Source organism: Juglans microcarpa x Juglans regia, chromosome 5S (genome assembly GCF_004785595.1).
Source record: "Juglans microcarpa x Juglans regia isolate MS1-56 chromosome 5S, Jm3101_v1.0, whole genome shotgun sequence".
In the NCBI taxonomy this organism is placed as follows: domain Eukaryota; kingdom Viridiplantae; phylum Streptophyta; class Magnoliopsida; order Fagales; family Juglandaceae; genus Juglans; species Juglans microcarpa x Juglans regia.
Window position 1 is genome coordinate 8,090,502 of NC_054603.1, and position 16,251 is coordinate 8,106,752.

The following is a 16,251-nucleotide window of genomic DNA, read 5'->3' on the forward strand; positions in this document are numbered from 1 at the left end:
TCGCCACATGATCTCCTTTCTCTCTAACCAAAGTTGCACCTTACTCCTCGCAACATTCAGTTCGTCAATAGGAACCATTTCCGAGTCCATTTCCTGTAAATTGTGTAGGTATCTCTGTGCATTATTGAGCTGAGTTTGAACATTTCCAAAACCTTGTTTATTCCACCCCTGTAACTGATCTCCACACTCCTTAATCAAACCCGAAACAACATTCAGAGTAGCTGGAATAGCACACCTTCCCCAAACCCCTTTGATTATGTCTTCACATCCTACCTCACCCACCCACATGGCCTCAAATTTAAAAGACTTTTTAACATTGCGGGAAGCAATTGCCCCCTCTAAGTTCACCTAAATTGGTAAATGGTCGGAATAAGCTGCCACACCGTGAGTCACATGAGCACTAGGAAAACTGTCCCACCACACAGAATTAACCAAGCAACGATCAAGCCTTTCTCTAATACATTTATCCCCAGCTCATCTATTAGACCAAGTAAACTTTGGCCCCAAGAAACCCAAATCCCTCAATCTACAGACATCAACAACCTCTCTGAAAGCGTGAAGCTGTCTTTCAGGCCTAGGATTACCCCCACTTTTCTCGTGAGCATACAATAATTCATTAAAATCTCCCAACACCAGCCACGGTTCATCAGTAGCACGACATAAAGATTTTAGCAAACTCCAGGAATGATGTCGTAGGTGAGTTTCAGGAAAGCCATATATAGCAGTTAAATACCAGTGACCCTTTCTTAAACATAAATCTTTAATAACGGCATCCACATGATTAGAAGAATAGTTAATAACAGACAAATCAATCTCAGCATCCCATAATAACGCAATACCCCGTTTCCTTCCATGAGAACTAATAGCCAAACAATTTTGAAAACCTAGCTTGTACTTACAAGATTCAACTTCACGATTGGATAGTCTGGTCTCATGCAAGAACAATATGTTGGGTCCTTCCCTCTGAATTAAATCACAGAGGGTACGAATGCCACGTGGGTTCCCAAGCCCACGTGCATTCCAACTGCAGATTTTCATGGGTCTCGACGGTGCTGATCCACAGCCACTGCCGATATCTTTGAGTGTGTAACGGGAAGCCCATCAACATCGAGGGCTTGAGCAACTAGCAGCCTCTTTGATGAGCGTCCATGAGAATTGCCCTCCTTCTGCGCCCTTTTTCTTTTCCTGGAAAGCACCTTCAACGCACCTCGCCCAAAAGGAACATTCTGGAAATCGGGAGGCTTCGTTTCATGAAGGACCGAAGCATGTTTCCACTTCTTGTTAATAATCCCATCAGGCCTTTGGACAGAGCCCCCCTCCTAGCCTTCAGCCTAAGTAGTAAGATTCTTTTGTGTTGGCCCACCAGGCCCAATAACAAGAATGTGAGCCATAGTCGACTCTACATCAGAAGTCTGTATAGGATCCAGCTCGTTAACCACCTTCCCCAATTTCTCGCCCATCTCTGATTGCCCATTACCGCCATGTTCCTGTGAAACCGCTTTCTGACAGTCTGTAACTGCCTTCGATACAGGTTGGGTTTTTGCCAAAGAATAGACACCGCCTTCCGCCACCATATCAGACCCCTTCTCAAACACAACCATTCCCGGTCTATCCTTAGACCCAGAAGCATGAGATACTCTAGGGGATGAGACTGAAATGTGATATAAGGGATTTATCCCTCTGTTTTTCCCTATATCTAGGCGCACACCAGACCGAGTACCTGCACGAAGCCACATACCATAAGGAAAATCCTTCACTGAGGGAGACTTAGGACCCCGTATAACAATGGCACACTCCCGTTCGCTATGCCCCAAACATCCACACCTGTAGCAAAAAATGGGAAGTCTCTCATAAGAGAATCGACCCCAAACTGGTTCTCCACCCCCAATCATGAATTTTGAGCCCCGCAACAGAGGTTTATCGACTGGCAATTGAACTTGTACGTGCAAGAACTCACCCCATTTCATTTCCCCTGCCTCCACATCCACCTCCTCAACCGTACCAATTTTCATCCCCAATAACCGACCAACATATTCAGTTCGGGCCATTAAAGGTAAATCGTGAATCCTTACCCAGAAAGAAGCCGTCCTCAACTGAATCTGATGAACCTGACTCCGACCATCTACTTCAGCCATTAAGATCAAATGGTTATCAAAAGACCAGGGACCCCCACTAAGAACCTTCTCCTTATCCTTAATACTTTCAAACTCGGCTAGCATGAGAGTGGAATCCAAATCCCCAAACTTCATCCCTAACACCAAATGCCAAGCTTTTCTCATCGTACTCTTAAAAATCTCCCTATGATAGTGTCGCTCAGTAAATAATTTCAGAATCAAACACTGACCACCACTCACGAAAGCATCGGCCAACTTCTCCGATTCCACCACCACTTCTGCATTTTCCTTCTCGGTCAATGACAGACGCTAATAGAGATTATGGAGAGAGTCCTTCATAAACGCCAGGGCACTGCACTGGCAGCAGTAGAAATGGCCTCTACGTAGATAACCCTCGGAAACCTAGAGAGGATTTAGTGAGGTGCCTTCACTTTTAGTAAGGTTCTCTTCCCACTTTTCATTGTCACACAGGCAATCGTTTTATTAATATACGAGCTTGAATGACTTTCCCAAGAAACGCTATTTGTAACATTTATTTGTGACATTGTTTTTCTTTTTTAAACATATTTGTGACATTGTTGATATGATAAATATGTATTAGTGATAAAAGTTTTAAAACTCTAATATAATCATCAAATATACTCAGATTCATATATGTTTCTATGAACTTTAGACTAGAGGGGAGAGAGACAGATTTGGATATGTTATTACCGATTTCTCTCCTCTCCCTTGTCTTCCTCTGCCTCGTTGCTCTCTGCTCAACCATGCCACACCACTCCTAGTCATTCCAACCACCACTCGCCACATATAAGCTCCTCTCTCTTCTTTCGTCGGTGTCTCTTTCACCCAGGCAAATAGAGAAAGGTGTAAAAGACTCGAAAGAGAAACTAAGATGTTGACCTAATTTAAAAATTTATTTTAAATAATCGATTACAATTAAAATGTTTGAATGTAAGTGGTGGCTGAGTTTGAAACAAGGCTGCTACTCCATTTCTATAAGACAATCTCTATTGAAATGGAGGCATCAAAACTAAGAAGAGATCTCCCCATACCTACACATAACTTTCTATCAGGTCTATTTAATTATATAAAAGTCAAGTTGAAAACTTGCTGACTTGGTATTCGTCATGCACAGATCGGCTTAACAATGTAGTGACCAGTACGTTTTAAACTATCACGTCTAGATAGATCAGTGGCATGGCATTGAAACCGAAGCTCTTGTAAAATCATATACTCTAAGAAAACTAATTCGTACAATGATTGTTCCAGGTTATCTAGTACAATAGATCAATAATATAAAGCTAGTGTCTAAAAAATTGCTATTTCTATCTACAGTTTGGCAAATGATCAGATTTGTCAGTAACAAAAAGTCTATATAGTTGCTGAGGTAATTATAAAGTAGAAGAAAAAGATAAAGTAATACATGTTGCTTCAAGGTTAGCTAAACCATCTGACACACCATTACCTTCTCTGTATAGATGTTGCACATCAAAACTTGGAAATTTGTTAAAGTCAAGTATATCTTCCCAAAGGTCCAAATACCTGCAAGGAGGGCTCTTTTAATTTTTATACCAATTAACTACCAGCAAAGCATCTGATTCAACAATGACATCATAAAAACTTAGCTGGCCGGTAACACAAGGAGAGACTAGCTTTAATGGTAGAAATTTCTGCAAAAACATTTATACTAATTCCCAAATGAAGGGAGAAGCCATGTATGAACTGCACGTAATGATCTCGAGTAATCTCACCACAACCAACAAGTCCAAGGTTGCCCTTTGAAGCTCCATCAATGTTAAGTTTCATTTTATGAATAGGAGGATTTAACCAACAAACTAATCTAAACTTATGTGTTCTAGTCTAAAGTAGCATTGTTCATCCGGGCTGAGTTTTTTCTCAGTCTGATCCAAAACCAAAAAAATCAGATTTTGGTTCCAGGTTCTGGCCCTAATCAAAACGGATCCGAAATCCGGATTGTAAAACTCGGACTAACACGGTCCTGATATGGGTTAAGACATACTTGAAAGGAATACTTTGGAAAGAAGCTTTCTCGTTCCTGACGATAGTGGGCCACAGAGATGGTGGTGCCGAAACTGGTGGCTGATGGATCTGAAATTTGTGAGGGGCGTTCGACTGGTTAAGGCATCTGAAATTTATGAAGAGGAGATCTACTTCGTAGGGGGGTTTCGACTGGGGCGTCGACTATGATGACCCTCATGTGAATTGTGTAGGATTGCTGACGTGGCGAATTATTATTGGAGGCTGGTAATCCCTTGAGAGCAGTCTGACCGGTGCAAAGCATTTTTCATTATATAATATACATCGATGATGGGTATTGCAGATCACTGATAGTACTTTTCAATAAAAAATTTTTCTCTCTTTCAATAACTTGTTTAGACTTTTTTATTCGATGCTTTTTTGGTTGGATATATACTATTTATTTATTTGGTTTAGTCCGTTTAGATAATAAAATTATTTCATCTCATCATTATAATTTTTTTAAATTTTTACATAAAATATAATAAACAATTCAACTTTTTCAAATCTCAAAATAATAATAATATTAAAAAATAATATTCTAACAATATTTTATTTAATTTTTAATTTTTATCTAATATTATCTCATTTTACTATTCAAACGGCACTTTAATGAACTTTATGACAATTTTTTTAAGAATTTGTTTTTTAATTTTTGAAGTAAAAATAGAAGAAATGCTTCAAAAATTTTTATATATGCACTTTAGAGAAAAATACAAGGATATAAAACTCATATAAAATCCTGTACTTATATTCTCAGTTATTTCCAAATCCTTATTGACGTTCTAGGAATTCAAATAATTCTGAGACATCGATCGATCACATTGATCTTGATATATAATATAATATAATTAATGCCAAAAAGATTGATAGATTTCGTGAACGAAATGGATAATATCGCAGAAGACTGAAAATATCTTAATTAGGAAGCCACTCGATGATCAACATGATTAAATTACATGTATGATGATGATCAAGTCATGGTTCAAGCGGTATCTAATTAAACACGCAACTCAATCAATATGATATATTAATGTTGTGCATGATGAAAAGAGACTGACAACCACCAGAAAGATAGAGCAACCTATCATGGCGCTCCAAATGGATGACCCTCACCCATGAACACCTAGCTAGCAATCAACTTTCAGAGCCCACATTATTTAATACTGAATTGAAATATCGAAAAGAGTAGTCGATATTTGCTTGTTTTTAGTGCGTAATATATTGAAATAACACGTACGCAGTTTTTTGGTTCACGGGTCTTACACTCTCCCTATATAAACAAGTGCACGCAATCTTAAAGAATTTGCTCCAAAACTGAATCAACCTTTTTTACAATAGAAACTCTCCTCTCTCGAGTCTTAAGATCAGAGATATTAGAGAGAGAGAGAGAGAGAGAGAGAGAGATCAGACATGGCTTTGAATTGGCTTCTTCATTCTGCATGTCAAATTTTAGGGTCACCAAAGGACACAAAGATGCACTGTAACCCTACTGTTGGGCACCCAAATGAAGGAAGCGTGCAAGGAGATCATGTCAACAGCTTAAAGGTCCCTAATGGAGGGCAGGCTGGTGGGAAGGAAATACAGCCTGCAGTTTCGGTGTTCCAAATGCCTCTGCACTACCCTCGATTCAACAAGGCAGAATACGAGATGATGGAGGAGTGGAAAGTGGACCTTCTTCTCCAGCAATATGGGCTCAAATTTAAGGGCAATCTTGATGAAAAGAGGGCATTTGCCATGGGTGCATTCTTATGGCCTGATCAGTATTAGTTAACCAAGTTTATTTATTCCATGCAGGTTTCTGTTTCATGAAAAATATGAAGGGGACATTAATCTTGCTGCTGGTCATCACTGATGCCAATCTCTTATAATCTATTGTACTGGTTTTGTAGTATTTTATAAGATATGATTGATCAGGATCATGTATATATATTGTATGATTTTTAGTTACTTATGTTTTGTGTCATATGTGTGCTTCAATAAATGACATCTTGCACGTGTATTGCACTATATATATAATCTTGTGGTTGTAATTACTTGTAAGAACGTTGTGGTTGGTCCAAGGTTCACCCATTTCTCACATGATATTGCCTCAATTCCAAACTTTCCTTTTCTTTTTCTTTTTAAGGTGGTGGAGTTCAACAGAGCAGCTTCTTTTTGAGGGACTACTGTCCTAGTACAGAGACTAGGGGAGATTTAACCCCAAAGGCCACAACGATAGGCCCCATGGTCTCCAAGGATCAGGGGTACTGGTGCCGTTCGGGCCAAGGGCTATTGGCATGAGAGCTCCGACTATTCTACTGATTATGATGACCGACTCGACCTAATGACTAAAAGTTATCCCAAGATGAAAATAGCACTGATTAACTTTTGGCTAACAGATCAATCATCTCAATCTCACGCATGCGGTTTCTCTAGCAATGTTACTCCAAATTAAACTCTTGCACTTTAAAATGAATCGTCAAGATTCTAATTAGTAATTAAGCAATCAGATTGATTTACATGTGTTGTTATTTTGGAAATCACGAACATCCCTAGCAAGAAAGAAAGATAATTACCATGCATCAAACCTTAAGGTCACTGACAATTTGACATGAAGCTTGATTATATCACGATATCAAGCAATAGTTGATGAAAATGACATCAAACTTGGCAATTGTTCAATGAAAGTATTTACATACATTTTTTTGCAATTATTTTACAACTCGTATTTTAAATAAAGGGAAAATTATTTATAAAGAAAAACCATAATCTTACAACTATTTTACAAAACCCCCTCTCTATTCACAATAAAGTTATAAATAATTACAAAAATAGTTATGTTTTTATCATATTCTAGCTCTGATCAATTGATTATTGAAGGAGAGATTATTTTGTTAAATATTATACAAAAGAATTTCAACTCCATTGCTTAAAACAGGGATGACCGACTGAAAAAGAGGCGTGATTCATGTAAACGTACATTTTCAATCTTGCGGAGAAAGGTAGTCCTGAAATTGTGGATGAGATGGCCTTATACAATTTGATTGGGTCACAAGTAAGAGCATTGCCAGGCTCAAATTTGGCTACATTTGGAAGTTTCGGTTAAATCCAAACTGTTCAATATATTAACTTATAAGTCGGGCTATTATGCCGTTTAGAGTAACTTGTTCAAAGTTACCGTCCTTTCACTTTTTAGATTTTTTTTAGATTTTTTTTTTCTCATTTTTTTAATATATTTAAATATTTTTAAAAAATAAAAAAAAATATATCAATACACTTAAAATCACTTCCTTAATCAGGAAGTAAAAATAAAAATAAAAATTAGCAAACGGTCAAATGGAGCGGTATAAATAAGGTAGCAGAGTAGTCTTTTTCTTAATTCATATTCAATTATCAGTTAAAATAATAATATAATATCATAAATTTTAATAATAATTTTTAAATATATTTTTTTCATATTTTACAAATACACTCCAATTTTAATTAATTTCCATAATTTGCAAAAGGTACATTAATTTATCTTACTTAAAACTACTAATGAAAAATCTGGAATTGTCTTCACAATCCTGTCCAATGGAATTTTTTTTGTAAGTTTTTTTAATTTTTTTTTTCACATGAAACACTGAATATTAAACAAAACTACGTTGGACTACAGAGGATAAAGATACACGCGGTAATCGGGTAGAAGAATATACAATAAGAAGTCAGGATGATGGTCTATAGACAAAGTCTTGTGGTGAAGACGTGCCATGGTGGGGATGAAGAAATTTTAGAATTAAAAAAAAAAAAAAAAAGCTTTTGGAGATGAACAGTGTTAAGCCAAATTTGGAGAGGAGTTACTTTAGTTCAAAAGTGAAGTTGAGGAATTTTGAATAGTCTAATGAGATCATTTCAACAATAGTTATGCAAAATTTGAATATGTACTGATATTTAACTAGACCAATACCAGTACTCTAATGGTTCTAGCAATATGTATATTGGATATGATGAGAAAAAAAAAATATGCATATTGAATATTGTGTCAAGCATAAAACCAACACATGGAATTAAAAATTCTTCTTATAAACTAGATAAGAACGTAATATCTAATTTGGATCCTCTAGATTTCTTGATCAGATTCTAGAATTTAAAATGGAAAAGTGACATATAAATTAGGAAAATCTTTAAAGAGTAATGCTACATGAAGTCGTGGAGTGCGTAAGCACTGTGCAGTCATTTTGAAAAAAAATAGAATCTATAATTAAAAAATTAATTTTTTTCATGTGAGTCTCATATATATTTATTTTTTTCAAAATGATTGTGTGACGCTTGCGCACTCACTACAACTATCACTTTTCTAAATATATTTAAAAGGAGATTCGAAGCGTCGGGGATAAAAAACGACCTTCTATGTAAAAAATGGACTTTTTTTAAGAAAAAAAATCATAAAAAAATAAAGCATTTATTTTGTAGTTGATATTAATTAGTTAATTAACGTCCAAAGCTAACTATATATCATTATATTACCTCACATAAAGCTGACTATCCAGATACAGATTTGGATATTCGAAAATAATACGAAAATAATATATGACGTGTCGTCATAACTGCACTACGTGTAAGATTTTATTTTTTTTATTTTATTTTTTTTTATCGAATTTCAATATTGAGAAACGATAAAATTAAGAAAAGAGTGCCAACTTTAATTTAATCAGCTCTTAAGCAGCAAATCTCTCTGGCCTTTAATAATGCGCCCAGCTCGTAGTTATTAGACAGAAAATAAATCAAAGACACCACATGCATGCTAGCTCGATCCTCCCGATCGACTCAAAACTTTTCCATGTGTGCCTTAATTAATTCGTAATTCCTTGCAGCCAAACATGACCAAGCTGTCCCAATACGACCACCATATATATATACATGCATGCATGGAGATGATGTACGTTCAGAACCAAAAGTTAGATTAAGTATTGAGTTTGCCAAAAAATAGGCTTGTAAATAGATTTCTAATTAGTACTCATGAAGGATTTCAGAGCTACGTATTTGTGCCTTATTTTGGTGTCAATAGAACAAGTATTGCTTGCATGCAGTTCCATGTTTTTTACCCAAGGCTCTAATTCACTAGAGATCAATCGAAAAACTGCATGCTAGAGAAAAAGAGTAATTAAGGGAGCTGCATATATATGATGAAAATGCAAGTTTAAAGAATATATATGCAAAGTATGGTGCATGAAGGAACTCGATCGAGACATCGATCTGATCATGAAATCCTTGAAAACTTGTTATCATCATGGAATGAATCTTAAGAACTTGATCAATAAGGAAATCTTGATTTACAGATTTGTATGACAACTTGATCATCATCGATTCGAAGCTAATTGAAAGTAGAACCTCCTAAGTTTGCTCAAACTTTTGGGGTCTTGAGTATGTTGTGGAGGGCCTTGAACATAATCTAAGATTTCTTGATCACCGGTTTTTCACCCTGAGTTTGAGTTGCAAACTGGCAAAGAGAACCAAAGGCTATTATTGCCGCCAAGAACACAGTTGTAGAGGCAAAGAGAGGCCAGAAGTAGGCCAGGATGGTGAGAAGCCGAGGGGCTGCATACAACATGACCAAGGAGATGACTGCTGAAACAACGACTGCTATGCTGACATGATATCTGTAGTACTGCATAAGCTTCTCTGGGATATCCATATATAGCCGCTTGAATTACAAATTATATATAACACTACAGGAGAGAGAGAGATGGAGAGAGAGGTAGAAACATAGGGTTTTATCTCTTCTTGAGTTTCCCTATTTTGGAATATATTTATATAGAAAAATTTTGTTCATGATGATGATTTCCACACACCATACTTTTTTTTTTTAATCTTACCAAATGTATAGTATATGGATGATGAGTAGAAGACTTCAATAAGTTTAAGAAAAATAAAATATAAATATAAATATAAAATTTTAAAAAATATAAAAAAAAAATATAGTGTATAGTATATGAGGATGATAAATATCAAAACTCATTTGTATATTCCTTCCCTTAGGAAATCATATATATATGGGGCGGCTACTATGCCGTCCCATTTTGACCGCTGGGCATACCGCCCAGCGTAAAAAATTTTTTTTCTTTTTTCTTTTCACATTTTTTTAACATATTTAAATATATTTAAAAAATAAAAAAAAATATATCAATACACTTAAAATCACTTCCTTAATCACTAAGTAAAAAAAAAAAAAAAATTTGACTAGCGGTAAAATAAAAGTATCAAGTTAAGGAGGTAAAGTAGACTTTCTCTATATATATATATATAATTCCTTTCCTTAGATTCTCTGCTGAAAATGGTTGGTTTCAATATATAACTTCCAAAACTTCCGAAGTTGCTTGTACAATTTTTAAATATATTCCTTTCCTTTCTTATTTGGTGACACAGCCATCCGGTATGGATTTTCTTCAATTTTTTTTTTTTCTCAAACACTTTTTATAGTGTTTTGAAGATATATATATATATATATATATATATATATATATATAATATACACATATACATTATATATGATAAGGATAATAATAGACTTATTCATTCCTACTACTAATTTACTATTCTTTTTATTTTTTGTAAAAAATTGACTATTAGTGAAATTTTATATTTTTTAATTTTTTTAAATGATTAAAAATATTAAAAAAATATTTAAAAGAAAATAAAAATAAAAATAAAAATTTTAAATACACTATATATAAAATAATAAAAAGATGATAAAAATAATAGTAAAGTTATCGTTATTCTATAATACATGTACCCGCTTCTACGTCATCAAAATACCGGGTTCTACATTGCCCGATGACAGCATTTAATAGAGTTAATTGGGTTCGCTTATTTTATTTATTTTTCTTTGATTTTTATTTTTTTAAAATAATGGGTATTTGGGTTAGAAAATTGTAGGAAATCTCAATTGCTTGATTGCTAGGTTTCCTAACTGTACCTCACCAATTAAGTGGTCATTTTTCCGATTGGGATGAAGATTAAAATTCAGGAGCGGAATAACCTTTTATTCAAATGTGTTTATAATGGAATCCAGGAAAAAGATTAGGGTGTGTTTGGATGTTGAATTGAGTTGAGATGATAAAATATTGTTAAAATATTATTTTTTAATATTATTATTATTTTAGAATTTGAAAAAATTGAATTATTTATTATATTTTGTATTGAAATTTAAAAAAATTATAATGATGAGTTGAGATGAATTGAAGTGAGTTAAGTTTCCAAACGAAACCTAATTCAACAAGAAGAATTGAGGTTTATCCAGGCTATCGTACTTATTATTTTGAACTTTGTTCAGGGAAAAGGATAACTTTCTTCGAAGGCTTCCGGAAAGCAAACAACTCCTTCGACGTGCCACTCGATCGAGGAAATTAGTGTACGTTTAGATATTGAACTAACAAATTGAATTCTTTATAAATAATAATAATTTAAATAGTAAAAAAAATTATATAAAATTCATCTAAATTAAAATTAAAATGTGTTTAAATATTAAGGTAAATTTAATATTTTTTATAAAAAATTAAAAAAAAATTATGAATTCTACATATAAAAATATTTTAAATTGAAAAAAATTATAAATTTTATATGTAAAAAAATTTTGAATTAAAATAAATTTAATAATTTAAAAATTAAATATTTAATCGTTAAACTCAGTTTAAAATTAAATTAAATTCAATTCAGTTTAAAATTAAATTAAATTCAATTCAGTTTAATTTAATAACTAGACGAAGCCTAATTTTATAACAAAAGAAAGAATTTTGATAGGATAACAGTTGTTGAGAATTTGAGTGTTACTGTATTGATTCACAGGCTTTTCAATTTATATAATTTACAATGCTACGTGTAAGAAAAGAGGAAAAGCGTCACCTGTTACTTAAACAATCATGTACAAAAAGAATATTTTATCCTATAACAGAAACAGTGAGCTATGCAAAACAGATTGCAATCTTCTGGAGCCTTCTGGTGTCATCTCAATCTTCCTTATTTTCACCACGTTTCTTTCCTTTGCTTCTAGGTTCTTCTCTTCTTCAACAATCACCATTGAATGCTGATGTGACTTGAGCTGGTGACTGTACTAACAGATCATTTGTCAACTGATCAGCTTGAATTTTATTATTTAATAGCCCTCCGAGTAGATGTTTATTCCTCCCATCGTATGAAAATAGAAACTTAAAGAATTTAAAGCCTTAGTCAAAATATTTGCGACTTGAGAACCGGTGTGCACATACTCAGTAATTAACAGTGCTCTCACTTTGTATATTCTCTCAAATAAAATGACAATCAATCTCTATATACTTATTTCTTTCATGAAAAACGGGATTAATGGCAATGTAGAGGACATATTTGTTATCACAGTACAAGCTAGCTACTTGAGTATGTTCAATCTGTAAATCATTAAAGAAGTACTTGAGCCAAATCAATTCACAACAAACATTTGCCATTGCTATATATTCAACTTCAGAAGATGATCTTGAGATCAGATTTTGCTTTTTTGACTTCTAGGATACTAGAGATGAACCTATGAACACAAAATAACCTATCATCTAGTATCTGAATAAGCCCCCCAATTCGAATCTGAATTACCTTTTAGCTGGAGCTCAGATGTAGATGAGTAAAATACGCCCAGCCCTAGTGCTTTCTTAATATATCTCAATACTTTATGTGCTGCATGGAGATGTGGTGCTCTAGGCTTATCCATATAATTACTCAATAACTGGATTGAGTAAGAGATATCTGGTCTTGTTATAGTTAGATATAGCAGGCGTCCAATTAACCTCCTGTAGATAGAAAGGCTAGGAAGTAACTCCGCTTCATCCTTGGCTAATTTGACATTTTGATCAAGGGGTATTTTGGTTGGTGTTGATCCTATGATGCCCGAGTCTGCCAAGATGTCCAGAGTATATTTTTTCTGATATATGTGTATACCCTATTCTGATCTGGCCACTTCAATACCGAGGAAATACTTCAATTTTCCTAGGTCCTTAATTTTGAACTTGGCATCAAGAGCAGCCTTGAGATTGTTAATAGTCTCCATATAGTTTCCAGCCATGATTATATCATTAACATAAATCAAAATAGTCGTGATTGAATCTTGAGTGGACCTGGTAAACAAACTATAGTTGGCTTTAGAATGAGTGAAGCCATGCTGAGTGATGAAGCTAGATACCTTTGAATACCACTATCGTGAGGCTTATTCATACAAACTTTTGTGAAGCTTACACACCTTTGGATTGCCATCACTAAAATAACCAGGGGCAATTGCATATATACCTCATCATCCAAATCACCATGCAAAAACACATTATTGACATCTAATTGATATAAAAGCCACCCTTTTATGGTTGCAAGAGCAAGTAAAGTTTGAACAATAACAAGTTTTGCCATTGGGGAGAAGGTTTCATGGTAATCTAAACCTTCTTGTTGTGTGTACCCCTTTGCCACCAGTCTAGCTTTATATATTTCAATACTACCATTAGCATTAAACTTGATTTTATGTACCCACTTACACCCTATTGCCTCTTTATCAGGTGGTAGATCAACAATGACCCATGTATCATTCAACTCAAGTGTCTCTATCTCGACTCTCATGGCCTGATACCACTCAGGAGAGTTGACAGCCTCTTGATAATTCCTAGGTTCAGATTGTGTAATTATGGAAGTGACAAAGGCCTTATGAGAAGTAGACAACCTATCGTAAGACACACTAGCACTAAGAGGAAAGGGAGTACCTGAAGGGATGGAGAACTTTTTCTTGTCCAAGTTCTGTAATGGAGAAAGTGAGGTGGCCTGCTCACATATGAAATCCTGCAAATGTGGAGGAGCTCTCCTGATTCTGGAGGATCTTCTAGGCAAATGATAAATGGTTTGATTTGTTTCCATATCAGGGGTATGTAGGTCTGGTTGTTGTGTGGGTTGATCAGTTTGATAATTGCTTGTATCAACGTGCTCAGTGTTTTTTGTAGGACTAGAAGGGGATGCAGATTGGTTTTCGAGTTCTGTGGATTCAATAGTTGTGAAATTGTTTGGAATAGAAACAAGAGGATTTTGAGGAAAACAAAAATTAGTTGGATTTGGTAGAGCATTGTTGTTTGTAATTCTTGTTTCTTTGTAAGGAAATATAGTTTTATGGAAAACTACATGGAGTTCTGTTAATGAGGAAAACCGCAATCAAAACACAATCATTCCAGTATTTTAATGAAATCCCACTTTGAAACCTTATAGCTATTGCAACATTCAAAATGTGTTGATATTTACTCTCAACAATGGCATTTTCTTGAGGGATTTCAACACATGTTTTCTGATGTATAATCCATTTTTCAAGATAAAATTGTTTTATGTCAAACTCCTCCCCCCCCCTCCCCCCCCCCCCCCCCCCCCCCCCCCCTCCCCCCAATTGTCATTGCAAATGACTTTGATCTTAGTTTCAGACTAAGTTTCAATCATGGCATAAAAGTTTTGTAATGCACTGGTATCTTCAAATTTTAATTTAAGCATGTATATCCAGATACATCTACTAAAATTATCAACTATAGTTAGAAAATAACGAGATCCATCATAACTAATTTCATTGCAAGGTTCCCAAAGGTCACAATGTATTAAATCAAAACACTTTTCTGACTTATGTTAACTAACAGGAAAATGGGGTTTGTGTAACTTAGCCAAAGAACAAACTGAACAAGGTTTGTGAGTAGCTAGCTTAGGAATGACATCTTCTAGGTTAAGAATAGAATGTGATGGATGTCCCATTCTGTAATGCCAGAGGTCAAATTCTTCAGTGGAATTGATAACAGAAGCTGAAATGGGAGTAGTAGTCAAGTAAGTCAAAGTTTCTTGAAGGGCTGTAGGAGAGACCGCTGATTGCAGCATATGGTAGAGACCAAACTTCACTTCACCCATTCTAGTCGTTTTTCAAGTCAAAGGGTCTTGTATGAAGCAATAATTAAGAAAGTAAACAACACAACAATTTAGTTCTTGAGTAAGTTTTCTAACAGATAACAAATTAAAAGAAAAAGAAGGGACACAAAACACATCTTGTAGAACTAAGTATTTTGTGAGATTGACCTTGCCAATGTGAGTTACTAGTACAATGGCTCCATTTGGTAAAGCCACAGAACAAGAGGCCTGAAATTTAACAAAAGAAAATTACGATGGTGAACAGAGCATGTGATCTATTGCACCCATATCGAATATCCAAGGAACAACAGAGGTATTTGTGTATTTAGTTTTAAGAGTTGACAAACAAAAGGATATACCAAAAATTTTGGGCATGACACTATCAGAAGTTGAAGCGACAATTCTTTGGACTTAATTTGCTGAAGGAGTGAAGGGTGGATTGCTCAGTGGTTTAAGAATGGCCATAAGTCGAGAATACTGCTCTTGAGTCAAAGATACTTGAGCCTTGTCATTCTGTTGCTCCTGGTCCAGAGGCATAAGGACAAAGACTTGGTTTGTAGCTAGTGTGTATCTGTTCTTACCTTCAAGCTTGTGGCCTGGTGGATATCCGTGCAATTTGAAACATCTCTCTACTGTGTGACCAGGCATCTGACAGTGAGAGCACACATGCTTGTTGGGGTTGGCCTTGAAACACCTTTCAAGAGAATGGCCTGCAACTATGCAATAGGTACAATAATACCTCTCATTCTTTTACGAAAAATTCTGCTTGCTATTTTCTTTCAAATTTCCCTTAGCCAATAAAGTCATTGTTTCACTGAGAGAAGGATCTACTAAGACCTGTCTCCTTTTCTCCTCTTGTTGAATAGTAGAATAAACTTCATTTAAAGTAGGGAAATGTTTTATCAAAAGGATTTGAGCCTTAATAGCCTTGTAAGATTCATTTAATCCCATCAAAAACTTCATCACCCAATCCCACTGTTGATTTTGAACCACTACTTTCAATCCTTCACAAGTACAATTAGGGATAGACTTATAATTTAACAATTCATCAAGAAGAGTTTTGAGCTTAGAAAAATAGACACTTAACATCCTGATTTTGAACCAGACATGATATAGCTTGCTTGATTTCAAAGATTCTAGGTGCATTTTGCTGCCAAATTGTGGCTCCAACTCCAGCCACAATTGGTGTGCTGTCTTGGCATACACAATA

General features: G+C 34.9%; 1 protein-coding gene across 1 annotated transcript; it reads left to right on the forward strand.

Moving 5' to 3' along the window:
- Window positions 1-5,422: 5,422 nt before the first annotated feature.
- LOC121268603 lies at window positions 5,423-6,187 on the forward strand. The gene has a single exon (XM_041172927.1). It carries the CDS (start codon window positions 5,565-5,567, stop codon window positions 5,919-5,921), a length of 357 nt encoding a protein of 118 aa, XP_041028861.1. The 5' UTR covers window positions 5,423-5,564; the 3' UTR covers window positions 5,922-6,187.
- The last annotated feature ends 10,064 nt before the right edge of the window (window positions 6,188-16,251 follow it).

Excerpts from the sequence above, each read along its gene's own strand:
- LOC121268603 (XM_041172927.1), top strand. The coding sequence starts at position 5,565 with ATGGCTTTGAATTGGCTTCTTCATTCTGCATGTCAAATTTTAGGGTCA.